This window comes from Eretmochelys imbricata, chromosome 3 (assembly GCF_965152235.1).
Source record: "Eretmochelys imbricata isolate rEreImb1 chromosome 3, rEreImb1.hap1, whole genome shotgun sequence".
Lineage (NCBI taxonomy): Eukaryota > Metazoa > Chordata > Testudines > Cheloniidae > Eretmochelys > Eretmochelys imbricata.
The window spans coordinates 10,726,010-10,748,736 of record NC_135574.1 but is presented as its reverse complement, the minus strand read 5'-3'; the positions used below and the strand labels follow the sequence as shown (position 1 = coordinate 10,748,736).

At 48.8% G+C, this 22,727-nt stretch overlaps 1 protein-coding gene across 2 annotated transcripts; it reads right to left on the bottom strand.

Moving 5' to 3' along the window:
• Window positions 1-821: 821 nt before the first annotated feature.
• Window positions 822-20,264, bottom strand: LOC144262515 (squalene synthase-like). 2 transcript variants are annotated; one of them, XM_077812377.1, is made up of 8 exons: window positions 20,088-20,264; window positions 16,240-16,337; window positions 12,212-12,395; window positions 7,248-7,376; window positions 5,765-5,956; window positions 4,580-4,756; window positions 4,117-4,269; window positions 822-1,407 (listed from the first exon to the last, which is right to left on the bottom strand). In XM_077812377.1, the coding sequence occupies exons 1-8, from the start codon at window positions 20,187-20,189 to the stop codon at window positions 1,186-1,188; spliced, it is 1,257 nt and encodes a 418-aa protein (XP_077668503.1). In that variant the 5' UTR covers window positions 20,190-20,264; the 3' UTR covers window positions 822-1,185. The 2 variants fall into 2 exon arrangements, with proteins under 2 accessions (XP_077668503.1, XP_077668502.1); XM_077812376.1 differs by lacking the exon at window positions 20,088-20,264 and having other exon boundaries at window positions 16,240-16,648.
• Window positions 20,265-22,727: the final 2,463 nt, after the last annotated feature.

The window sequence follows — 22,727 nt, the reverse complement described above, 5'->3', positions numbered from 1 at the left end:
ATACTGTCAGCCTGGGTGGGGCACAAAGACAGGAGAGACACCAGGGGAGAAAGACTCCAACATTCCCCTTCTTCTCGCCAGGTCAGGAAGGTTTGCTGACTCAAGACCTGCCTCCTTGGCTCCCCTACAGCTCAGCTGGCAGCTTTTCCGTCTCCCACGCTCACTGCTACAGCTGTTCCCTTACTATTCCCTTACTGCAGTGCACCTCCTTTGCCCAGGAAGGGGATCCTCACTGCATGGTTTGATGAAAACCATCCTCACGGGATGGATCAGGAGCTACCTTTTATATCCCAAGACACCCACTGGATGGCGTGTTACTCACAAGCAGTACAGCTGTATCCTACCAGACTTAGCAGTCATTACCCACCTCTGAGCCCTTCAGCCTGCCCCCACACGTCCTGCACCTTAACTTTTGCAGAGAAATAAGCTTTGCATGTACTGCCATCTACTCAGCTTTCGGAAGACAGAGCTGCTTTCAGCCTCTGAGCTCTTTAAACTGTACAAAACAATCTCACCAGAAAGCTACATCCAAGTTATTGCAATAGCTCTAATATTTAAGGCTAGTATCTCTTCACAATTCTTTAGTACAAGGATGGGGAGGCCCAGAACTTACGCACTCATCTCTGTCCTGTAAGATCCTCAGCTATTTAGAGAAACGGTCAGAAAACAGTCAGACGTTGCCCCAGTGAGTTGAAGATTTCATCCATGTGAGGGAATGGTGGCTTCCAAGATAGCTGACTTGCTGGAAACATTCAGTTGCTGAGCAATGAAGGTACTGAGGTAAGAACACACCCAGGGCAGACGAGGGAGAACGCAAAGGCTCACGTCATGCAACTTTTTACTGGAGGGAGGTGTCAAAATCACAAGTGACAGAGGCAATTAAAAAATATCCTGGCCAGAATTCAGGTAAAACAGTCTCCCACAAAGAGGAAAAGTGAGACTCAACCAGTCTTACTTGTAACCTGTTCATCCAAACAGTGAAAACAGCCAAATCCAGCTGCTAGCTAGTGGCTGCAACACACAATACTGCAGGCCAACCAACACCTTCAGATTTGCCATTCCATTCACAGCTTTAAGGGTCCACACCAGTCTGGCATCCCGCAGGGCAGCAGATCCAACAGGGAAGAGACAAGAACCTGTTCCCAACCTTATCCATCCACTGACCTTCGCTCTCCCCACCAACCCTCAGTTCTCGCTGGCTTGTACATACTCCTCTGATGCCTTCGACATCGCTCTCAGATACTGCCAGCTCAGCGCTGCCAGAAGCATGGCGCACGAGAGGTATATGGGGGAGTAATGGTTACGGGATACCTCGACGCCATTGGGCAAACTCATTGTCCGGATTGAGATGATGATCTGCTGGGTCTTGTTAGAAGAAGGGTCTGTGCTTGGGACCTTCTGATAGATCTGCAGAGAGAGAAACCCACACAAGGTTAGGGAGTAACCCTGAAAACCACACACACAATTCCTATGACAATATATGGCTTCTGTGGAGGAGGTGCTAGGCATATTCCAAAACAGAACAACACTCATTACCAGCAATTCACCCATCTTTTAAACCAACGGGGGATCAGAACCGCACTAACTTCTCTCCAGTCAGGGAAACTGGGAGCTAAGAGGGAATATTTTACCTGAGCACTGTGCTAACTGAACTGAGTTTAGAGGATATGCCCCCAGGGGTCAGTCTGTCAGTTCAAGCCACATTAGCCAGAACTTAGTTAAATGTTTATTAATCCTGATGTGATTTTGTTGTAATGGTGATTGTTAGGGCACTTACAGCCTTGTACAGGAGTCTATTACATAAATAGGGCCCTACCAATTTCACATGAAAAACATGTCATGGACTGCGAAATAAACCTCTCCCCATGAAAATCAGATTCCCCAAAATCTGCTAGTCCAGCCAGGCTGGGGAGGGACAGAACTTGTCCTTCCCTTGCATGGCCATTATCAGGGGGAGATCAGACCCACTTCCACAGGCAGCACAGAAGTGAGGGTGGTACACTTCCACCCCCTGCCGCTCCTGCCGGGGACCAGGATGCTCAGGGTCAGTGCTTCCCACCCCCTGCAACTCTTGCTTGGGCTCCAGGCATCTGAGCTCAGGGCTTCTGTCCCCCGCAGCGTGTGCCCAGGCTCCGGGGTTCTGTCATCACAGCTCCACCTGGGGCTTGAAGCACCTGGGCTCAGGGCTTCCATGCCCTCGCAGCTCCTGCCCAGGCATCAAGGCATGGAGCTTCAGTCCCCTCGATTCCTGCTGATGCTCGGGGCTTCAGCTACCCCCCCTCCCCCCACATGGCTCCTGACAGGGTTCGGGGCATCCTTTTTTCAAATGGCCCTGGGCACGGGCCCGTAGGCCTGTGCGTTAATCCACCACTGGCCATGATTAGTGGCTAGGAGCCCCTGGCTGGGGCACTCCCAGGAGCATTGGGGAGATCGGACCCACCTCCACAAGCCTCCTCCAGCTGCAGGAAGCCCAGCGACTGCTGACTTCAGAGCCCAGCTCTGAAAGCAGCACAGAAGTGAGGGTGGCAATCCTGCAACCTCCCTCTTCTGTCTCCCCTTTCCCCCCATCCAAAACAGCTTTGGGACCCCCCACAATCCCTTTTTGGGTCAGGACCCCTGCAGTTACAACACTGAAATTTCAAATGTAAACATCTGAAATCATGAAATTGACCAATTTTAAAACCCTCTGGCTGTGAAACTGACCAAAATGGACCATGAATTTGGTAAGGCCCTATATAGAATCTAAGTAAACAAACATTAAAATGGTTTTTGCTTTGAAACCCTTGCTAGCTGCTCCAAATCCCAAAGACGACAGGACCTAAACATGTTGTCATAAGACATGTTATTCCCATGGTTAGGTCAGGTTAGGCTACGAGGAATGTGTACAGCCACTAAGAGCTGTCTGACTCAAGGATTTGGAACAGTATTTGCACCTTGCTAGCAAGGTCTATTAGACAGGTAACTGACTGACAGAACACCAAGGTACTCCCTGGCATGGACTGACAATACTGTTCTTCAACAAGAGTCCTATCCACACAATGCAGGGAAAACATGATCGAAAGCTGTCAGCAGCAGCCATAGACACGACCGTAGCTGACCCTGCCTGGGGTGGATGTGACACCACCCTAAGCAGCTTCTTCCAAGAATCACGTTTAAACAGAATTCTCAGTTTCAGCCTTCGTATGGAGGACGACAAAGGGTGAAATCTGGGCCCTAGAAGGGAGTTTTGCCCTGGACTGTAACTGAGGCAGGATTCTACCCCAAAGTCCCCAAATGTAAATACTAACAAAGGGATTGTTTAAAGAGATTCCCCAGCAGAGAAGGGGCTATTAAAAAACCCAGCTGATTTTGTCAGGCTTGTACCAGCCCTTCCTACACCCCCATTTCCATCCAGCAGGGGAAAGCCACAGAAAGCTTTATTCCAACCTATTCTCTATTGAGCTGCACAACAAAAGGTAACTCCAGGCACCGGAAAAGGCTGCTTGGCTTGTACAACAGACACTGTGGTTTTTCAGTCTAGATAAGTATGTGAGGACACCAGGGACATGGCATACAGCGATTGTGATCGGTTCATTCATGCGCTGCACAGCCACATCAATGGCTTGGCAAGATTGGGGAGCTAGCCTATTTTTGTAACCCCTCCCTTACCTTTCCTTTCACTATCTTCTGCCTACTCATTGATCCCATATAAAATCTGAAAATTATAAGTGAGGGCAGAGGTTTATACTGGCAGTTAGTCTGTCATCTCAGCTGTGGCTTTCACTTCTGCAACAGCTGTAATTATATCCCCTGAAAACAGAAGAGTGGCTTTTATAATAAATTGGGGAAGTGCTATACGTCTGGAGAATACACTTTGGACTATAAGGATTTACAGCATCAGAGAAGAAGAAAAAAGCCATGTTCCAGACTTTACTACTTCAAGCTTTTTCATGCTGATGTCCTTGTTCCTAGAACATCTTCAACAATTTTAGCTAAAGCAAAATGGCAGTTGCTAAACTGCTGAATCGGGGGATAGAGTGGAAACCCCAGCTTAGCCTTAAACAGCAGAACACTGAGGATTAAAAGGGAACAGCTACATCTGAATATGAGTCTTTCAAAGCAAGACACCAAACCTACCTCTTCCACATACTGGTACATTATAGCCTTGACAGCTTGTATGTTTGTGGCATCCATCATTAAAGTGACAGCTTGTCCTTTCCGAATCTTCACCACCCCCCTAAACACCTGTTTGTTATTGTAACAGGCCGCCAGAGTGGCGATGGCCATCACCTGGGGAGAAATGACAAGCAGCATTTATTCTGTACTCACAGGCCCCACTGACGTTAGTGAGAATAACATGTATATCTGAAAGTAGTCATTCTTCTGGGGAAAGACCCAATCTCTCAAGATGAGGCAACAACTCAAAATGTTTGGCGATCTCCATGTTGAATGTATTTAATATCGGAGAGAAAAAAAATAGGGGTAGTATTAAATACTGTGTCTGGACCGGAGAAGACATCCAGCCCCAAAGGGGTTAATGTGGGAGGGGGGGAAAGGCAATGAAAATATCTGGTTCAAACATTTGGAAACATTAACCTACCTGTGGAATAGCACAGAAGTTGAAGACACTTTGGTTTTTCAGTCTAGATAAGTAGGTGAGAACATCGGGGACATGGTGCAATGCATTTGTGATCAGTTCATTCATACACTGGACGGCCATGTCAATGTGCTCTGGCTTGGTGAGATCCGACAGCTTCTTGGCATACCTGCTCCAAACCTAGGAATGCCAACAGTACATAGGAACACCACTCAGCAGTTAACACTTTTCAGACATTCATGTTCATAAGGGGGCCCATATCGAACTGTCAAATACAAAGATCTTATTTTACTGCACCTAATTCTTGTAATCAGACTTTGTTACAGTCAGAAGCAAGACCCTTAACACACAGTTCACTCTGACCTACTATTCCATTCAGTCCCATTACAGCAACCCTTTTGATAAGGCACACTGGGAAAGAGAGAGACCAACTGCTAGAAGGAAGTCTTACTCAATGGTGAAGTTTTGGACAGACATGGATCCCATTCTCCTGAGAAGAACTGGACCCAGCTGGTAGCTCTGAAGTTAAGCGTCCCTGCCTCTGATTCAGAACAGCACTTACACACACTTTAAAGCATGAGTAACTGCACTGACCTCATTGGGACTACTCACGTGCTTACAGTTACGTGTGTGTGTAAATGCTTTGCTGGACTGGGGCTGGTGCAGAAGAGTCCCCATGTTATAAAGATGGTCTCTCAATCTGAGTTGGGCCAACTCTTCTTAGATTACAGGAACCCTGTCCCATCCTGCGAACAGGGCAGGTGCATGGAGCAGAGCAACTGCATCCAAGATTGTCTGGAAAAACCTCTGCTGTCACAGACACTCTGCTGAACAGATTTTATCCATGGAACAGGCATGCTGACAATTGACCTTTCAGCTATACCACTGTAAGATCTCTCTGACAGAAGAGTTTTGCCTAACTCTCTACAGACAGATTTGTGCAACTTCATTGGGGACGGACACACACACACCAGAAACCGACATCTGAAAAAGAACCAAAAAAAAAAAAGATAAATTCTGCGAAATGAGTCTCCTAACAAGTAGTCCTGACTAACTCAGTATCAAAGCAGAAACAGTTGCTCCAGAGCTCATCAGAAAGGAATAGGAGTCTGCATCACCACTCTAACACTTCCTAATAAACCGTATCTAGCTGAAGTTCTCATCTGAAAAGTGCTGGTTTCCCTTTACCTCTCTGGGCCAGAATTCTCTTCCCTCCAGCTGGTCCTCCAGATAATCACGAATGATGTTGGTTTTCTGAAGAAAGAGGCCCATGGAATTTGCAAGCTCTGTGTCCTGTCCTACGACAGGGTCTTCTAGCTCTGATGCAGAGAACAGACGGGAAAGGCCAATCCCCACCAGCCCAGCAACATAGTGACAATACTGCAAGGTTTGGAAAGAACAAAATGAGTTGTGAAACGTCTCTCCCCTAGTCCATGTGGCTACATCAAAATTACTCCTGTAGGTTATTTAACGTGCCTGTTTGTGTCTTTAGGGAGACTTTCGCAAGACAGTTCCCATGCAGTTCAACTTGCTGCATATCAAACCCATTTTGATGGATGTGTCAGTGGTATTTGGGTTTGGGCTTTGAATACAGAGCGACACTGAGCGAGGGCTCTCTGCCATGTGTCTTCATGCCAGTGCTCAACAGCCAACATCCGCATACCAAAAATATGCTTCTACAGTGTGGATTCTACCACCGGACCATTGCTTCACCCAGGAAAAATGGCAAGTGTGTCATTCACAGCTGTTACTGGCACCAGACTTCCATCACCCAGATGAAAGACCCAAATGAGAGCAGATGCTCATGTGGCCCATTTTATACAGTGCACGTTCTAAGAAAACCACCCAAAACCAGCATCAAGGCTTTATCGTGCGTACTTGCATTTCAATGAATAGCCTGGCAGCTAAAGCAGGGGACAGAGTACTTTGTGTTCTTCTTAGTCAAGGAGTTAAGTGGGCAGGGAGTAAGATGGCCCACCTTAAATTTCTGCACTACAGCTGTACTATGCTTTACCTATCAATAATGCACACAGCCACTGTCATCCACAAGGTCAGTGACAAAAATAGCTAATCAATGCCTTGGGAAATGTACGCAGGGATCTCGCCGCTCAGATAAATCTTTACATTCACATGGAAGCAGGCTGCCCACCAAACAGCAAGACTCAGAGTTAACACTTTGTCCTTTACTCATCTTGGGTACCTATGTATGGCCAGGATGAGCATTACAATAAGAAATTGTAATCAATCATCATCATCATGATGAAGCAGCAAATGAAGAATGCCAGACCTCCAGCAGGGGTTGTGCGCATTGCCCTGAGCATAGAATCATAGGACTGGAAGGGACCTTGAGAGGTCATCTAGTCCAGTCCCCTGCCCTCATGGCAGGACTAAGTATTATCTTGACGATTCCTGACAGGTGTTTGTCTAACCTGCTCTTAAAAATCTCCAATGATGGGAGATTCCACAACGTCCCTTGGCAACTTATGCCAGTGCTTAACCACCCTGACAGTTAGGAAGTATTTCCTAATGTCCAATCTAAATCTCCCTTGCTGCAATTTAAGCCCATTGCTTCTTGTCCTAACCTCAGAGGTTAAGAACAACAATTTTTCTCCCTTCTCCTTGTAACAACCTTTTACGTACTGGAGAGGATGCGCTCTCAATGCTCGCTTACCTTATCCCACTCATGCTGGGTGTCAACCTTCTTTTCCAAGAACTCTGCCATTCCGGCTCCCATCTTGTGACAAATATCTGCAATCACATCTCGATACACCTCTGCCAGGTTTCTGAACTCCAAGGAGATCTACAGCAGAAACCACAAAGAAATATACATTGTGCTGAAAGTGGCATTTGTCAACAGACTAGGAATGGGGGGGGGGGGGAGGGGAAGAAGAGAAGAGGGGGAAAGGTTATAGGCTACTGGGGTCTAATCCTGCTCCCACTGAAGGGGCTGGCAAAATTCCCACTGGCTTCAATGGGAGCAGATTCAAGCCACTCAGCAGTAAACACAAATTCAGCATGTGCAGAAACAAAAATTCCTATGATCTCTGGCCACAGCTCAAATGCAGTATGTAATTTCTTGAAGGCGATACGGCCTTGGACAGCATCACTTGTGAGCTGGGGCATGAAGGAGTTACAAAACAAACTCTGTACATCAAGTGTAACTTTATGAAAGAGTTCCACCAAGTGAACAGCTGCTAGAATGATTTCCAGGGTTTTATTGCAGCTCTGTTCTCTATGGGCTCCCCAAGGCCCAGCTCTCCCAGACTTCAGCATGTGCAATATTTCACAGTTTAAAGGCCAGAAGGGACCATTATGATCCTCTAGGCCAGTGTCCTGTACAACACAGGCCAGACAATTCCAACCAGCATTTCCTGCTGCCAGCGCAACCATTACTGGTTGAACTAGGACACCTGTTTTAGAGCCCAGTCTTGATTTAAAGGCTCCAAATGACGGAGAATCACTCTATCACTGGGCAATCTATCCTCACCGTTAATAATGTGCATCTTATTTCCAGTTTGAACTTTGGTGACATCCACTTCCAGCCATTTCATTTATTTCTTCCTTTGCTACATTAAAGAGTACTCCAGCATCAGACCTCTCCTCCCTGTGTGGGTAATTATAGGCAGCCTCGTAGCATTCTCTTTAAGATAAATAAATTGAGAGATTAAAGGAGCTCAGAGGAACTCAACTGTGGACAGAAAGAACACTGGGCTGGGACAGAGGAAACCTGGACTCTATTCCCAACTCTGCCACTGGCCTGTTGGGTGACCTCAGCAAGTCACTTCCTTCCATGCCTCAGTTTCCCAGTCTGTAAAATGGGGATGATGATTCCGATCTCCTTTGTAAAGTGTTGTGAGATATACTGATGAACAGTGCCATGTAACTGTCTGAGACTGTTATTCAGCCGTTTCTGAGACCTTCTATATCAAAGTTGTATTGTAATATAGGTTGAACAGGAGTGGATGTGTTAGAAGAGCAGGCCAGTTACATGAATGCAGCAAACAAAGATACTTCATGGAACAATGTAGCCCCCGTAAATACCACTTACGAGGACAGATCTTCTAAATTAACAAGTTGCTTGTATCCCAAGTGTACATATTAAACTCTTTCGTACTGTAGTAACATTTCTGAACACTGGAGCAATTCTCCGACAAGCAGCTGTTTGCTGTGAATGGCCAGAAGGCATCCATGCTATCACTGGACTTCCCAAATATTCTTTTGGGCTGGGATTATCAGAGGGGAGTTAGGTGCTCAAATCACACTGAAATTCAATGGGATTTGGGCACTGAACTACTCAAAGGCTCATATGAAAATCTGAGCCTTAATATCAAGTTACCATAAAATCCGCAACAACTCACCCCACCTAAAAACATCACCTCCCTCACACTCTGATTTTAATGGAAGTAGAATCCAACCTTCAATTAAAATTCAAAATATTTACAAATCCTATCAGTTACCTAAATTTTTTCAGAAACTGTACTGCTCCTGTTCTTGTGAGAATTATTATGCCACAGGTTAAGTGCACTCCTTGGAACGCTAACCTAAAATCTACTAGAGAACAGCCCCATTCAGCGAGTGAATCCCAGCCTGGTCCCCAGCACTGGTTGCTCGCCAAATCCCAGCAGGGCTCTCAGCTGGAGCACTGAAATAATGCTGCATCTAGAGGGCAACTACTCCAGTGTGAAGCATGCATCTTGTTCCCATGCACATTCCCAGCTGGTGTTTGGGTGGCAGAGCAGGGAGAAGAAGAATTTTACACCAACAGAAATAAGAAGAGGGAGGGTGGAGTTAATAGACACCAATAAAATATAAAAGTTAGTTTATTAAATTACATTTCAGTTATGCACAAAGCTTTTTGTTAAATTACTGGTAAATAGCTCAGGAACCTAGAGCTACAGCTCTATTTGTACAGCCCTTTCACCACCTGGCATCTGAATGCCTCAGCAGCATACAGTGCAATGGAAGTGTAAATGTGTGCTCTTGCAAATCAGTTTAAAGTTGTGATTACTTTCGTATTAAGAGATCTTGGGTGAAAATTTCAAAAGCACCAAAGTGACTTGGCATCTAAATGATCTACTCTTTGTCTGGTTTTTGCATTTCTTGACTTTGCAGTTTTTATGAGGCTTAGTGTTGAATACAACACAGCTTTTTGCATTTCATTCCCTAGGTTTGGTTTTATTATGACGCTGGTCAGGCATATCATCAGAATTATAAACTCGTCCTTAAAAAGAAAAAGCAAGCAGTAGAAGCTGACAATGGTATATTAAACTATGGAGAATATAAACAAAGTTTGTAAGAGCTGCTGCCCTGTTCCTTTACTTTTAACTTATTCTGCATGATGCTCACTCAAAAAAAATTTCAGCTACTGTTTCTGCAAAAGATCTAAGTGTTTACTAGTTAATACAGTAGAGCTGACCTCTTGCTGTCAGCCATAAATAGTAACATAGTGAAACATTCTGGGGCTAACATTTTCCCCTCTGTGCTTACACATTTTAGACTGAAATGATTAGTAGGTTCAACTGCTGGCTCAGCAAGGATTGGGGCCCTCATCAATTCTGAGGCTTGTGGGGGGACCACTATGATCATCTCATCTGACCTCCCGTGTAGCACAGGCCCAAGGATTTCACTCAGGAATTCCACATCAAGCCCAGTAACTCTTGGTTGAACAAGATCACAAGACATCCTATCTCGATGTAGAGACTTCAAGTAACAGAGTCCACCACAGAGTAACAGAGTCCACGGGTTAATTTGTTCCAAAGGTTAATTCCCCCCACTGTTAGAAGTGTGCATCTTATTTCCGGTCTACATTTGTCTAGCTTTCCCTTTTAGTAGTTGGTTCTTGTTATGCCTTTGTTTGCTAGATTGCCCTCCACAGTATCAGGTATCTTCTCTCTACAGGTACTTACTGACTGTGATCAAGTCACCTCCCAACCTTCTCTTTGATAACGAGGTCATTCTATTTAGCTTAAGCCCCTTGTAAGAAAGGAACAGATCCTCCAAAGCCATCACCCACATTACTCCCTCCATTAACTGAGCAACTTGCTCTCTGACCTCCTGCCATCATCCCCCTTTCCTCCAGTGGGCAGGACCTATCAATCCCAGGACACACCTGAACTCTTCTGACATGGAAAACAAGAGTTTGCAAGTCTGCCATTCCGCTCTGTGAAGCTGATCTGCTTTTTCAAAACCCGAGGGAACATATAATATTTAGAGCCAAGTTTTCCGAGAGTGGTGCCTCATTTGCATACATGCAAAGTTTATCAACATTCAGTGTTCCCAATTGTGCATGCAGTCTCATACGCAAGTGAGTAGCCCTCTGAACACCTAGTAGGGCACAGAACTGCAGTGAAACATACACAAATGCAGGTGAGTGAATGCGTAAGATCTTAGGCCTCTGTTCTTTAAAATGCAGCCCTCAATGTCAAAACTGAGAAGTGCCTGAAATTCTGGGACAGTTTAGATTACAAATGAGTTGGTTTTCCACATCCCTTTCTCATCTATTGAGCAATACAGAATAACAGCAAACCCAGTGATACGTCAACAGCCAATGTACAACCAGAGTTAAGAACCATCAAACCAGGTGTTTTGGCATAGATGGCAAAAGCCATTTATATCAGTACTGATCAGGAGAGCATCACAGTGTATCATACACAATGCTAATACTGTTCATGAAATATCCTACTTTATAGAGACAGTTTTCCATGTTTTGAGCTCTGCCAGTAAGACCAGTAATGGAAATTCTATTGAGTTCCACATCCGCTGTTACTGCTAATGATAAAAAATTTGAGACTGGGATAGTAAACCTTTTGCTTTGAGACTTGAATCAATCTCTAGCTGTTAAAGATCATGTTGGGTTGCCTCCTGGGCACAGATTATCCCACATCTGCTTAATGCAACGTTCCCGCACATTCCTCTGAAACAGATTCATAGATTATAATGCCAAAAGGGACCACTGTGATCATCTAGTCTGGCCTGCATAACACTGGCCATTGGACTTCCCTGAACAGCTTCCTGTTTGAACCAGAGCAGATCTTTTAGAAAAACATCAAACCTAGATTTAAGAACTGCCAGTGATGGAGAATCCACCACTACCTTTGGTTAAATTGGTTCCAATTAACCTCACTATTAAAAATGTACACCTTATTTCTAGTCTGACTTTGTCTAGCGTTGACTTCCAGCCATTGGATCTTGTTATACCGCTGCCTGTTAGGTTGACAAGCCCATTAACAAAGTTTTATTCCCCAAGCAGGTACTTATAGGCTGTAATCAAATTACTCTTTTGCTTTCTCTCTGTTAAGATGGATATAGATTGAGCTTCTTGAGTCTATTACTATAAGGTATGTTTTCTAGTCCTTTAATCATTATCATGGCTCTTCTCTGCACCCTCTCCAATTTAGCAACATCCTTCTTGAATTGTAGGCACCAGAACTGGACACAGTATATCAGGAGTGGTCGCACCAGTGCCAAATACAGCATCTGGTACTGGCCACTGTTGAAGTCAGGTTACCAGGTGGACTTTGGGTCTGATCCAGTCTAACAATTCTATGTATCAAGATGCAAAGAGGTTTAAAGTGGATACCTATATTATCAGCACATTATATTTCATAGATTGAAACAAGAAATCTAATGGCTCACCGTTGTGAAGTCCTCAAGCACCTGCTTGTCCTTCTCCTTGCTCTCCATGTATCTCCAGTCCGGCTGATACAGATAGGAGTGGAAGTCATGCAACATTGGGACCTTGGTTTCTAAGCTGATGGTCATATCATCTTCTACTGTGTCCAGAGCTCGGAGAACCAGATAGAATATGCACACAGCATGACTATGGAGGGAAGGAAGGAAGGATTTCCTATCAAGCAGGACTCCTTATGACACAGGCGAGTAGTTAAAAATAATCATGTGGCTTTTGTGAGAGACATTTGAAAATTAAACAAAGGTCTTTCCAATTCTGCACCCTGGAAAGTATTTCTAGTTCTGCATACAAATCAGAGATAGGCTCAAACCATAAAATTCACGTCAATATTTCAAATACCCCCAGCATTTGGGCATGTCAGAACCAGAGCTCTGATTCAGGCCCAAATCTACCAGAAGGACATTTACAACTAAAAAAAAACCATGAGGCAAAATGTAATTTCATACCATAATCTGTCTTTGTAGTAGCTATCCTAGTACCAGTGGTCATCATTAAAAAGTGGATACCTTTTTAATCAATTTAGTGGCAACCACTGAAGATATAACTCAAACATACTTAGATACTACATGTGCCTAGACGGAGAATCAAGAAAGGACCCGCTACAGATGCTGGAAATTCCTTGGCCCCCCGATATGCCTGAGCTAGGCATTCAGATGCTAGAAATGAACGACAGTCCAGTATCTAGAGTGCCAGCCTGGACCATGGGAGACCTGGGTTCAATTCTCTGATCTGCCACAGGCTTCCTGTGTGACCTTGGGCCAGTTACTTAGGGAGCTGAAGCACAGAGAGACTACTAAATGGGGATGACAGCACTGTCCTACCTCACACAGGTGTTTTAAGGATAACTACGCTGAAGGTCGTGAGCCGCTCAGATACAACAGTAAGGGAGGCCATGTAAGTATCTTTGATACCCACACATCATGTGAGTATTTTCATGTGACTGAGGCTGATCATTCCACTGCAAATCTATCGTTCGCCTCAGCACGAATCACAAAGGAAAGTGCCTTGAATCTTTACACTGCGGGTTTTACGTGCTTACAAGTGGAATCTTAGCGCCATCAGGCAGACAACTAAGTGACTTGCAATGTGCAACCGTTTCTTCAGACACCAGAGTAGTTCCTCTTTCAAACCAAGTTGTTGTTGTTTTGGGGGTGGGGAGAGGGCCTTTTTCTTTTTGCTGGGGTGGTGGAAATGAAAAGCAGAGCTGTCATGAAACTATGCATGTTAATGATACAGTAACAGACTAATGTAATACTGATCCAAAGTGCCAAGAGCAGCACAATCCATTGCTGTACTGAGAGATCCAAATTTGCAACAAGTCTTGGGAGGGCTTGCCAGAATAGTGGTAAAAGTTACTAAAACCCAGCAGCCACTAGGACCCAGGGGAAATAAGACTTTGTGAGGGGAAGGATAAACTCTTTTCTCTGTTCCCTTCTCTTTCAGCTGTCCCTCTGCTGCAGCAGCTTCTCTTTCCTCCCACTGCGTAGTAACCAAGTATTAGGATCAAAGCAAGAAATCATGGATGATCTGGGGGGCTCAAGCAGAAAAAGTCTGAAAAGACTGGAATAGTAGACTGATCCTGGAGCCAGGATCTATGCATTCAAGGGGCCATATTCCCAGTGTGTTTTTAAGCACTGGAATCTATGAGAGTTCTGCGAAAAATGGATGATTCAATACAGCTCCTGAATTTGAATCCTGTCTCTGCTCTGGCTTGCTGTGTAGTTTTGCTCAAGAAATCATCTCTCTGCTATGCTCAAAACTCATAAATCTTTGTGCCTTCAGAGGAAGTTTTGGGAGCGAGGAATGCAGGTTCCAGCCCTAGGATTATAAAAAATCCATATCTGTAAAGTTAGGATAATAACTACTTCAAAAGAGTTATTGCAAAGGCAAATTAGGTAGTGTGCGTCTAACACTTTGGCAATGTTTAAATGCTAATAAATACAAAACAGCATAGATGAGCTAGGACAACAATGAGCAATGAAAGATTATATGGTAATGGGAAAGTGAGTGGATCATTTAGCTGTTCACTACTACACTTAACCTTGGGTTTGTTTTATTAAAGGAGAATTATTTTTTTTTTGTAAATAAATTATAATTAAGGCTACGTTTTAGTCATGGGTATTTTTAGTAAAAGTCATGGGCAGGTCACGGGCAGTAAACAACAATTCATGGCCCATGACCTGTCCATAACTTTTACTATATACCCCTGACTAAAACTTGGGTGCTCTGAGGCAGCCCGGGGTGCTGCAGGTGCTCAGGGGGCAGTAGGGGGTGCCACAAGTGCTCTGACAGGGGAGGGGGAAAGGGGGCAGCACGTGGCCTGAGACACCACTGGTGCTGGGGGAGCTGGCAGGCTCCCTACCCGGCTCTGTGTGGTTCCCAGAAGCAGCCAGCATGTCCCTGAGGCCCCTAGGTGGAGGTGTGACCAGATGGGCTCCATGCGCTGCCCCCACCCCAAGCCCCCACTCCACAGCTCCCATTGGCGGGGAACCATGGCCAATGGGAGCTGTGGGGGCGATGCCTATAGGTGGAGGGAGCGCACAGAGCCCCCTAGCCACGCTTCTGCCTAGGAAGGGACATGTCACTGCTTCCAGAGAGCCCCCCTCCCCAAAGTAAGCACCGCCCAGAGCCCTCGCCTCCTCCCACACCCAAACTCGTGCTGCTGCTGGGGTGGGAGGAGCGCTGTGGCTCAAGGCTGCCCCAGCAGCAGTCACTGCGGTCTGGCCCAGGGGCTGCCCGAGCTGCTCAGGAAGCTGCTGGGCCAGCCACACTGGCCACTGCAGAAGTCACGGAGGTCCCAGAAAGTCACAGAACCCATGAATCTATGCCACCTCTGTAAAACAGGAGCAATACATCCTTGCCTCACAGGGGCACTGTAGCGTGCTTAGTTAGTGATTACAGGGATGAGGGACAACACAGACATACCAAGGCAGAACCTGGGATGAAAATTACTGAACACAATGGATACATTTTACTGGTGTACTTTGTACACTGTTTTGGGGATCCAATTAAATAAATGCTACATATTAAAATACATGGACGCCTGTGTAAACATAAGCCCTGTCTGTATCCATCTGTTGCTTCTTGTCCTACACTTAGACTGTAAACTCTTTGGGGCAGGGACAATCTTTTTCTTCCATGTTTGTACAGCACCTAGAACATGGGGTCATGGTCCATGACTAGGGTTCCTGGGTGATATGGTAATACAAATAATAACTAATCTGCACTCAAGATCATAGACAAGGCCTGTTAACATAAACATATCTTGTGTCACCAACAACACCTGCAGTATTTCTTACATAGGATGTTCTATTGATATTTGTAAAGTGCTCCACAATGATTAGGTGAAAGGCACTAGAGAAATGCAGGGGATTTTTACACTTAATTAGTATGTTTTCAAACAGCTCTGGTGAGCTATTTGCACGGAAGGTGCTGAATACGAATGCATGACTGAGAGGCAGACCCCAACCCACCTCGCACTCTGAAGAAGTTCCGATAAGAATCGGACTCCACAGCCAGGCCTCATCCCCAATGATCATATCAAAATCCAGAGCCTGAATCACGATGGGTAACAAGCGCTGAGGTATAGATCTCAGACAACCCCCTGCTACCAGCAGACTGTGAGAACAAGCACGTACCTTGCCTATAGCCAGTAACACATGGGCGGTCTACGGGCTGATGTTTAACCCTCTCCGGGCCACAGCAGCCAGGGGATCGTGCTGGGCTCCTGCTCCGTGGATAACCCTCTGCCGGCCAGGGAGCTAGCGGCTCATGCAGTAGGGCTGCATGGACACGAGTTCGGGCCCGGCCAGCACATCGCACCAGGGATCTGCTCCCCTGTGCAAGGCTGGCTCCGGCACGAGGTCGCCCCGCTGACCCTCTCCTAGCCCGGCCAGTCTGTGGCGGGCTCCCGCTGCAGGGACAGGGGCTAATTAGCCCCTGCGAGCCCACAGCCCCCCCGGCGGGCACTCACCGCAGCTCCCCGTCCAGGGCCTGGATGACGGCGGCGAAGCTCCGGCTGGTCTGGTTCAGGTACCGGTAGCAGGTCTTGAGGCCGTCGCTGAGCACGTCCTGCGGGCAGAGCAGAGGGGACACGGGCTGCTGGAAGCGGGGCGAGGCCGGGCAGGCCCCCGGCGGGGAGCCCTGGTGCAGGAGCCGGCTGCCCCCGCGGCGCCGGCCCCCCGGCCGGGACAGCGGCGAGGACGAGCAGCGCTGGCCGCCGCCGCCGCCGGGGCAGCGCGGGGGAGACAGCGCCAGGGTCCGCTTGAAGAGGGCCACGGCCTTGGTGCTGGCGGCCATGGGGCCGGGCCGCTGCCCAGCCGGAGCCCGCGGCCGCGACGGGGCCAAGCAGAACCAGGAGCGCGGGACTCGCTAGGCCACGCAGGCGGCGGCCGACACACCCACGGCCGGCCCGGGAGCCCCGCCCCGCCCCCCCGGCACCGCCCGGGTGGGGGGGGGGAACCGCCCCGTTAACCCCGCGCGGCCCGGAGAGACCGAGACCCTCCCCCTCCCCCCCCCACTGTTAACCCCGCGCGGCCCGGAGAGACCGAGACCCCCCCACCAACCCCGCGCGGCCCGGAGAGACCGAGACCCTCCCCCTCCCCCCACCCCCCGTTAACCCCGCGCGGCCCGGAGAGACCGAGACCCTCCCCCTCCCCCCCGCTGTTAACCCCGCGCGGCCCCGAGAGACCGAGACCCTCCCCCTCCCCCCACCCCCCGTTAACCCCGCGCGGCCCGGAGAGACCGAGACCCTCCCCCTCCCCCCACCCCCCGTTAACCCCGCGCGGCCCGGAGAGACCGAGACCCTCCCCCTCCCCCCACCCCCCGTTAACCCCGCGCGGCCCGGAGAGACCGAGACCCCCCCTCCCCCCGTTAACCCCCCGCGGCCCGGAGAGACCGAGACCCCCCCTCCCCCCGTTAACCCCCCGCGGCCCGGAGAGACCGAGACCCCCCCTCCTCCCACCCCCCGCTGTTAACCCCGCGCGGCCCGGAGAGACCGAGACCCCCGCCCCCCGTTAACCCCGCGCGGCCCGGAGAGACCGAGACCCCCCCGCCCCGAGCGCCCTGCTGAGACCCAGCCACCCCCGTGCTCCGGGCCTCGGAGAGCCCCTCCAGCCCGCCCGAGCGCACCTCTTCCGTATTCACCGGGAGAGAGCCGCCCTCTGCCCCTTCCTCGCCTCAGCTGGGAGCCGCCCTCCTTCTGTTAACCCTGCGTGCCCTGGAGAGCCCCGGGCCCCCCCGACACTGGGGAGAACTCCCCCTAAGAGACAAGGGCTCAGGCACGAACCACCAAGCTGCTCTGTGGCAGGTTTCAGAGTAGCAGCCGTGTTAGTCTGTACCCTAAAAAGAACAGGAGGACGTGTGGCACCTTAGAGACTAACCAATTTATTAAGAGCATAAGCTTTCCTGAGCTACAGCTGCTCTAGGTACTCGCCGACACCCCCACCACCCTTAGCATTTAAAGAAAAACCGGTTTCCAGCGGCTCCTCTGTTAATCCTATAGACTAGCTCCTCCCATGTCCCTTCATAGTCTCCTGCAACCTCAACACCGCTGTTAAATGCAATAGCACCTGCTCTGTGCTCTACTGCAAGTAAAGGCTTCATGAAATAGAAGCATAAATAGCTAACAAAGGAATGCAGTCACCTTGAAATCTAGCTGATTTTTTTTTTAAGTTAAAGTTAATTTCAAGTACTAGACTTCCCTGGGGTCTGCTCATTTTTAGTTTCACAATCACATTTTCATTCCTTTCCCCACATTTTCCAGTAGCCTAATCTTATGTGGAAAGCCACCCACTAAGGGGAAATGCTGAAACTGACTACACATAAATGTTGTCCTAGGCAAAGAGTAAAACTAAGAGGAGGGAACAAAAAACAGAATAATCGTTTTCCTCTTTAATCTGTTACTGTAATCTTTATCATTTATAACAAAAGTGGGTAAAATTACTGAGATTGCAAGCAGGGACCAGTGTTTTGTCTTTTGTCTGTACACTGCCTAGCACAATGGGGCCCTGGTTCATGACTGGGGAATCCTAGCTGCTATGGCAATACAAATAGTTAATAGTGAAATATTTTCAGACCGATTCATGATGTTTTAGGATAATGGTGCCAGTTTAATATATTTTACTTAACCAGTAATTAATTTTACAATACAGAATCTTTCTGAGCAAATGTAGGCCTTTATATACTGAATTCTCTGTGTCCCCACATAATTTAGACAGGCCATTCACTGTCTCATCTCAGCATTATCTCCCCTAGATTTAACTGGATGAAGACTTGAGGCTTGTTTGGAAAGAGCGGGAACATTTTTAAAGATATTTTTCCCAAGGTGAAGGACTCACCTCAAATTAATTTCTCATAGGAAGTGGTAAACATGTGAAGATAATTGCTTAATTAAAATTAGCACTTATGGTCTTACCACCCTTCTGAAGAGTAACTGCTACCAGTCACCAGTTTGGGAACACCAAATAAGGTCTAGATCCTGCTAGCTGATCAGCATAGGTGGAACCCCACTTAAGTCAGCACAGCTGGCCACAGGCACAGAGATCTACCTGCAGCCAGCCCCATTGACCCACACTGATCACACCCACACCAGTGAGTTTGACATTTCCACAATCAATGTCTTAAGCTTAACTGGTTCTGCAAGTCACTCTGCCTAGGCAGATGCCTGCATCCATACAGGGCGACAGGCCGTATCAGGATCTTAAGTAAAACTAGTTTCAAGAATAACTATGAGATTAATACAGCATTGAATTCTGTATTCTTTAGGACCAGGGTTCAGTTCTGGTCAGTAGTGACCAAGGACCTAATCCTGTTCCTACTGAAGTCAATGGAGTTTTGCCACTGAATTTTATAGGCGCAGGATTGGACTTCAGTGGCTGTTACCCTCTACCAGTTATTCATGGCCTATGTGAAAGTACTAACTGAAAGAGGAATTGATGAACTTCATGTCCATCCACCCATTTTCTTTCATTGATCCTGAGTCCTACACTCTGACCTTAATGAAGACTTTGTGCCACAGGCTTCAGTTCAGAGCCTGGTCTTGGCCCACAGTCGGGTGTCAAGATCCATTCCATTTAGTTGATAATATTCTATAGACTTTTACTGGCCAAGACACATCATCAAGCAACCAGGGAAATCAAAAAGGAAACAGGACCAAGCTTTCAGAATAAGGAAGGGGGCATAGTATAAAAACCCACAGGGTTTTGGCCAGAAAGGGAGTTAATTATGAAACAGTGCCTGATTCTCGCTATTTGACTGACATCCTAAGCCGCCCCCCCCGCAAAAAGAGTAGGTGGCTACTGACATCAATGAGGCTCTGCACATGGGCGCGTTTGTGCGCGCCAGAGGCGGCACAATTCTGATTTTTCCAAAATGCGCTGCAGAAGATCAGTGCTGGAGACAAATGCACAGAACAGGCTGCTTTCCAGGGGACACGACTGATCTTTCAATTAATCCCGATTTGGGGTTAACCAGAGGTCAGATAATCACGCGCAGGATTGGGTTTTAAACGTTGGGGTTACAGCCCCAGGCGTACCATGAGCCCTGTGGGCAGCACCCTGTACCCACAGAGGCCCCCCCCCCTTGATTTCAGCGGGGCAGGGCGCTCCGCTTGCAGGGGGGGATTATAGGATCGAGGCCTAGGTGGGTTATTAGGTGGCCCGGCAGGGGGCTGGGAAGTGAGTGGGCCACGTCCCACGGAGCCCGTACGACACAGAGAGAGGCTGGGGAGAGGCGCTGGCTGGGCGGGACGCGGGCCAGCAGAGAGACGAGACCCCCCCCCCCGCACCCGGGACTGGCACCCCCGCCCCGCCCCCTGCTCACCTGGTCCAGCGGGGGCATCACCGCCGCGCCGCCGCCCATCTTAAAGCGCAGCAGGTTGTAGAGCTCCCGGGGGCGGCCCAGCCACTTGCCCACCCGCTCCATGGCTGCAGAGCTCACCGGGGCTGGGCGTCCTCGCGCACTGGAAAGCTCCCGCCGCCCGCTCTGCCCAGCAACCGGCCCCTCCGCAGCTGCCCGGCCGCAGCATCTTCCCTTGCGCCGCGCGGAGAGAGGCGGCCCCGCCCCCGCCCGCTGACGCCGGCCAATCCGCGTGCGGCGCTCGTGGCTCCGCGGCTGGACGGGGCGCTCATTGGTCGCCCCTTTCTCGCACCAGAAGGACGCTGGCCAACAGGCCGGCTCCGGGGCTGGTGTGACGGATGTCGAATTGTTCTGATTGGCTGAGAGGGGAGGGTACCGCCCACCCAGCCCTCGCGAGGGGAGCAGGCGAGGAGCAGGCGCCGGGTTTCTTAAAGGGGCCGCGGCTCATCCCGGAGACCGGGAGGCTGCGGGGTGGCGGCCTTACCGGGGTCGTCCGACAGCCCCAGCGAAACCCACCCCAGCGGCAGCGCGTCCTGCCCCCGCCCAGCCCGACATAGGCCCACGCCCGTCCCCTGCCAGACACTCCCCTCCCCCCCCCAGATCCAGCCCCTATGGACCAGCTGCTTGGATTACTCACCACCAGCCCAGCTGCTGCCAGCTGTGACGGTCCCTGGGCCTGGCACCGCCGCTGTGTCACCCATCGCCGGGTGCGTGCCCTGGAGAGCCCCCTCCTTGCTCTGCGTCGACCCCGCGTGGGTCCCGATCCCGCCGCCCTCTTCCCCTCCTCGGAGCAGCAGCCCCAGGGGTCAACCCCACTGTCCCCGGAGGATGGCTAGTGGCCACGCAAGGGCAATGGTTGGGGGCCCATGCAACTGCCTGCAATAGCAAGGGGGGGAGGGATAGCTCAGTGGTTTGAGCATTGGCCTGCTAAACTCAGGGTTGTGAGTTCAATCCTCGAGGGGGCCATTTAGGGAGCTAGGCCAAAAATTGGGGATTGGTTCTGCTTTGAGCAGCAGGTTAGACTAGATGACCTCCTGATGTCCCTTCCAACCCTGATATTCTATGATTAGATCATCTGACACCCTCGTCCCAGAGGTATTTCTCCATTGCTTCTTTCTAAGCCTGGCATTTCAAACACCCTTTTGATTTGGCATTCACTGCGAAAGCCTAAAGGGACAAGTGACCGGCTGCTGGTCACAATGTCAGGCTGGTTCAGGTTCAGTTGCACTTTTAAGTCATGAAAAAGCAGCTTTTATGGATCCAGACTAACACAGCTACCCCTCTGATACTTTAAGTCATGAAGATTTGCATTGCTCATGTATCATTTCCTCTTACCAGTGTTTCTGCTCTGTACTAAATATGAATTATTAATAGAAGAGAGTGTCACTTTTGGAGCCTTCTTTGTTCCAGGAGTCCCGGGTGGCTTCAGTGGCCTGTTGTGCTTTTCTCCATCTGTGGGACAGCGTGACCACTGGGACCATGCTTCTCAGATGCAGATCGAGCCCCAGCTATTCAGGTTATTTTGACCTCCAGGTTGCATTCCTGCGACGTGTCCTACAAGGAGCTATCTCTGAAGAACACTCAGAAGCTGTAGCAGGTGCAGAATTCAATGAGCCTACTTGGTAGGGCAGATGGAGGAGGCCCATTAAGTGCTCCACAGACCGCACTGGCTTCCCCGTCACTTCCCAGTGCAATTTGGGTTGTTGCTTTTGGTTCATACAGCTGTACACGTTTAGGGTCTAGCTAAGGCCTGATCCAAAACCCGTTGGATTCACTGGGCTTTGGATCAGGGTTTAAGCAAAAGAGAGCCTTTTTCCCTGTGTGCTGCCACAGCAGTCCCATTCAGCAAATATGGAATGGCTGGAGGCCTGTTCCCAGTGGAGGCCTTTGACTCTGACACTCTCTCCACCCTATTGGTCTGACCCAGGCCAAGTTTATTAATGTCTAGTTGCAAAGTGTAAAGACCGTGGGCCAAGATCAGCCCTGGTGTTACCCCATTGAAGTCAAGTTACACCAGGGTGGAATGTAGCCTCTTCTGTTCATTCAAACTTTTGCCTGAGGCAGGCTAGCAGGTGATGCAGTTTGCAAGTTTAGGGAGTGTCTTGCCTACCTGTTAGGAAATCGGGATTATTTCTTATAAACCGAGTCAAAGTCTTCGGGAATGGACACAGCCTCTTAAAAATAATTGACGCAGCAGCGTCAGCACCTGGTGAGCACATACGTAGGTCAGATCTAAGCCGCGATGCAAATGAGGGGATTGTAACATCTTAAAGCTGATCAAAATCGTGATTTCTTTCTCCCAAAAGCACAGGCTGGTGTTGGAAGGAAAGTGTTTCTCATTGAATTGCGAGAGCTCCACAGCCCTGTGTCAGAAGTTGGCACAGGCAGTTGTAGTAAAACTTTCCCCTCTCTGCCCTGTGCTGGAAGGACCACTTCTATCCGTGGGCTCTTGGCTGAGAGTGCCAATAAAAGTGCCAGTGGTTTTGGGATGTGAACACGTGTCCACATGGAACTGAACCAAGAGCACCTTATTTCACACCGGATGCCAAGCTGTTAGGGTCAATAAGAATGCTTAAGCACCATCAAGCCGGCTGCATGTGAATC

Excerpts from the sequence above, each read along its gene's own strand:
- LOC144262515 (XM_077812376.1), bottom strand. The coding sequence starts at position 16,565 with ATGGCCGCCAGCACCAAGGCCGTGGCCCTCTTCAAGCGGACCCTGGCG. Across the intron at positions 7,377-12,211 it reads TGCTTGAGGACTTCACAACG|ATCTCCTTGGAGTTCAGAAA; the intron begins GTGAGCCATTAG and ends TTTCTGCTGTAG. Across the intron at positions 4,270-4,579 it reads ACTTCTGTGCTATTCCACAG|GTGATGGCCATCGCCACTCT; the intron begins GTAGGTTAATGT and ends ATTTCTCCCCAG.